We start from the raw sequence: 4,397 nt of genomic DNA on the forward strand, positions 1-4,397 counted from the left end.
GCAGCTGCCAAAGTGGCACATCTGGAGAGTGAGGGACACATGGCTCCTTCACTTCCTGGAGGGGAAGGGAGGCTGCCCATAGTGGACATTGGCATTCAGGTCAAGAATCTGTCATGTCCCTGGCCTACCAGGTAGCTGCGTTGATTAGAGCATCATCTGGATACGCCAAGGTTGCCAGTTTGATCCCTGGTTAGGATACACACAAGAATCAACCAACAAGTGCATGAATGGGTGGAACAACAAATTGATGTTTCTCTCTCTCTCTCCCTCTCTTGCTTCTTCCTCTCTTTCAAAATCAATCAATAAAGCAAAATTAAAAAGAATCTGTCATGACCCTGGTTCTCCATCTCAGAGTTTAAGAATGGAGGTGATTAGTTGAGTAGAAAAACCCTGAGCCTCCTCTGTGGAGCCCCCGGAGTCAGGGGGTCTTAGACTAGATACTAGAAAGGACTTAACAACCAATCTTAACTTCTAAGGCCAAAAAGGAACAAATCCAATCAGTAGGATGTGCTTAGTGTCACTTGTACACTTTTTTTTAAAAAGAGAAAACGTGTCCATCAATAGGAGCTGGTTTAATAAATACAGCACACACAGAAAATGAAATGTAATCCAGGCATTAGAAATGAGAAGGCAGCTTGGATTGAGTGTTGATATAAATTAATCTCTAAGATATAGTGAGAAATAAGGGTACAGAATTAAGAGTACTATTATTTGTTCACACACACACACACACACATACACATGAATGTACATGCATTTTCAAGCACATGAAATATCTCTAGAAGAGAAGAAATTCCAAGCAGAGGACCTGGGTAAATAAGGGGTACACATGGGAAGGCAATTACTTTGCATTTACACCATTTTATACCTTTTGCAATTTATACCATGTGTATACATTATCTGTTCAAAAATTAATTGCTTTTAAAAATAGCTTTTATTTACCTCCTTTTCTTCTATCCACAGGGAGGAAATTTGGGCTCTTCCTAAACCATGTTGCCACTATTAGCATAATCTCAGCTCACGTTCCCTTTCTCCTTTTATTATGTGCCTAAATAAAGATAAGCACTAGGTATATAGGACAAAGCCCCTCCATTTTATAGAACAATACTAATAAAACATCAAAATATGTGTATTTGGCAAAGATCTGAAAAACTATGCAGCAAATATTAAGTGCTTATCTTGAGTGTCGGAGATGGGATATCCTAGGGTAATTTTGGTCTTGTCTTAGTAGTTTGTGTGATTTACTAAGTTTATACAATAACATGTCTTATTTTTATAATAATTTTTAAGTTTAGAAAAACTTTTTGCTACTCACCTGGTTCCTGTCCCTGGCATTTGCATATCGAAACCTCTGAATATAATAAAAGACCAGCCATGCGAGGGAAATGATCATCAGGACGATGAAGGAGATGGAGACAAACACAACCGATGTGCGGCTCACGTATTTCTGCAAGTTCCGGGTACCGATGGTGATGTACATGGTCACGGTGATGTTTCTTTCTAGCAGGCTGACTATCTCCTTCCCTTTGGGCTCAGGAATCATTATCGCCACGATGTCTTCTACGCCTGTTGTGAGAGGGATGAGGGTAAGGGGATGAGAGAGAGCAGGAAAGTAAAAGTGAAATGTCTGGATAAAGTAACATACACCCACATAATGACATTATTTTTGATGATTCTTTGCCAGATCTAATATCCAGGTGCAATTCTAAGATCGAACAGCCAGAAACTGAAGCAAGTTTTCTCTTTCTTCAGCTACTTTGAGATGCTGCTGTCTTGACTATGAGAAAAGAACCTAAAATGAACTCATAATTTTGGTAGCAGCGAGGTCATGATCAACCTACCCTTCAACTGTCTAAGATGTTGCTGACCCTGCTAAATAAAGGTGGCCGCTTTCCAACCAGTCCAAGTTTACAGCCCTAAGTTGCATTTCACAAACCTCCCGCTCCCTGAAGAGAGGAAAAGGCACTCTGACCCCATGGCACAAAGGTCAAATGCAGTTTTTTGCCATCTGTCTGTGACCTTTTTCTCTTTTCATCACTCAGACACTCTGAATACTTGATCACAGATCTGTACTTATCATTTTCAAGTCAATTTTCTTCTGCAGTGAGTACCCAAAGCAACCCCAAATAGAGTTTCTTATTTTTATTTATTTATTTATTTATTTATTTATTTTCCCATTGATTTTTAGAGAGAGAAGAAGGGAGAGGAAGAGTAAGAAACATTGACGTGAGAGTGGAAATCGATTAGTTGCCTCCTGCACATCCTCCATTGGGAATCCTGGGCATGTGCCCTGACCAGGAATCGACCTTCCTTTTCACAGCAGCATAGTATTCCATTGTGTAGATGTACCACAGTTTTCTAATCCACTCATCTGCTGATGGGCACTTAGGCTGTTTCCAGATCTTCGCTATGGTAAATTGAGCTGCTATGAACATAGGGATGCATATATCCTTTCTAATTGGTGTTTCTAGTTTCTTGGGATATATTCCTAGAAGTGGGACCACTGGGTCCAAATAGAGTTTCTTAACAAGCTCTAACATGACCTGTTAACATAAAACGAATGGCCTCAGGCATATTTTCTGCTTATTTTACCTAGTTCAATGTAAACCACTTGTGTGTCTCCATACCAAACCCAGGAAGATGGAGGCTGAATAGATAACTGCAGGATTATTTCATCTCCACTCCCAAAAACTCCCCCACAACCACAACACCCCTATTCCTGGATAGTTTGAAGCAAGAGAGGCAACATCTTTGGATCAGAGTTATCTGGGTCATTGTCCCTATTCTTTGTGACACTATGTGAGGCTCAGCCTCTCGGTGAGGAGTTCTGGGGCCTCTACCAAGGGGTCTTTAGTGAGGAGGTGAGACCAGCTCCAAATGAACCAACTTGGCACATCACTGTGAATATCAATTTCACTAGGATATGTTCGCAGGGGTCACCCTGTTCAAATTTAGGCCCACAAAGCTCTTCCTGGGCCCCATTTCCAACAGAGATATCCTATTCGCTGATGTCACTACAAATTAAAGAGAGCAAATGTACAATGAGGATGTTGCAGTTTAGGGACAAAATTAAACACCGCCATGGCTGCTTAAAGCTGGCCTTACTCACAGGCTGCGGCCAGTCAGACGAAACTGCCATGTCACCATGGCTCAGGATGGTGCAAGTCTCTTAGAAGCTACTTAGGGCCTTCACTTGACTTTGATCTCTACGCAGATTTTCAATCCTACATTCCTTGATTCCTTTATTCATTGGGGCTAAATAAATACTTTAAAAGCTAATGACATACAAAGGTGTCTGTGTATGCTACATCAATTATATTCTTTTTTTTTTTTTTTAATTCCAGAAATCTTTGCATGGGCCCAGCTGTAAAATCTCAAAGCCACACAGTGTTTAGATTTAGCTGTCAACTTCTGGGAATTACTGAAACTGATGGCTTGAATTTCAACTCTGCAGAATTTACTGACAATTCCAATGCTCCGCTTTCCATGTTTACTTTGGTTAATGGCTGCATGTGGTCTGAGGTTTTGGGAGGGATTAAGGCAGCCAGCAGCTTTTGTCTCTACAGAAATAACTTCTTTGTGTTGTGGACTAATCTGGCCTGGTGGGGCTCATCCTGGTGCTGTGGCCATCTTAGAGAGATTTCAGTGGTGGGTAGATTCATAACTTTTCACTTAATCGATCCCCTTGCTTACATTTTTAAAGCTTATCTATTCAAAGCTCTAGAATAAGATATTTTTTGATAAGAGGATCTGGGGTTATTTATAAGACTGTGTATGCTCAGACTTGCACAAGTTTAAAATTCTGAGTAGTCAAATTTTATCATTCTATTCCTTATGGCTTTTAGTTTCAACACTCTGCTTAGGAAGCTTTTCCACCAAAGATGACAGAAATACTCATTTAAAACTGCTTTTTGAAACATTTTAGTTTTACTTTTTACGTTTAAATCTTGAACAACCTAAATGTGATCTGACAACAACACAACATGTATTGAGCTCTTATAATGAGATGGCAGAGGGGAGACAGCTAGGATGAAATTTATTTTCACCCTAAATTCTGAGATATATTTGGATCTACTTTTGGATTTTACTTCACTGAAAGGCTGACCTACTTTTTGCTGAACCCACATCAGGCTATTATAGTTGTCCAGGCTTTTAGCAAATTTACTATCTGGTAGCCTAACCCTTCTTCCACTAATTTTCCCCTTACATTTTCCCTCTTATCTCCTCATATGAAGAGACCATAGGGCCTAATGGTACTGAGTTGGGCTCTGGAACTGAACAGCTTGTTTCAAACCCCAGCTCAGCATTTTAAAAATAGGCAACCAAAGTCTGGACATCCACGAAGTTCTAAACTACTCATCATCCATTTTCAGGAACCTGAGAAAACATTTTTCCTT

General features: G+C 40.1%; 1 protein-coding gene across 1 annotated transcript in view; it reads right to left on the minus strand.

The window, feature by feature from the left end:
• The window catches only part of RNF150 (ring finger protein 150), a gene marked incomplete at its 5' end in the record, with an annotated part of 163,842 nt that overhangs the window by 66,652 nt on the left and 92,793 nt on the right, over positions 1–4,397 (minus strand). Inside the window, one exon of the mRNA XM_006766086.2 lies at positions 1,316–1,566. Coding sequence (XP_006766149.1) covers positions 1,316–1,566 — 251 coding nt within the window. The remainder of the gene's footprint in view (positions 1–1,315; positions 1,567–4,397) is intronic.

The sequence above is a fragment of the Myotis davidii genome, unplaced genomic scaffold (assembly GCF_000327345.1).
Source record: "Myotis davidii unplaced genomic scaffold, ASM32734v1 scaffold436, whole genome shotgun sequence".
NCBI lineage: Eukaryota > Metazoa > Chordata > Mammalia > Chiroptera > Vespertilionidae > Myotis > Myotis davidii.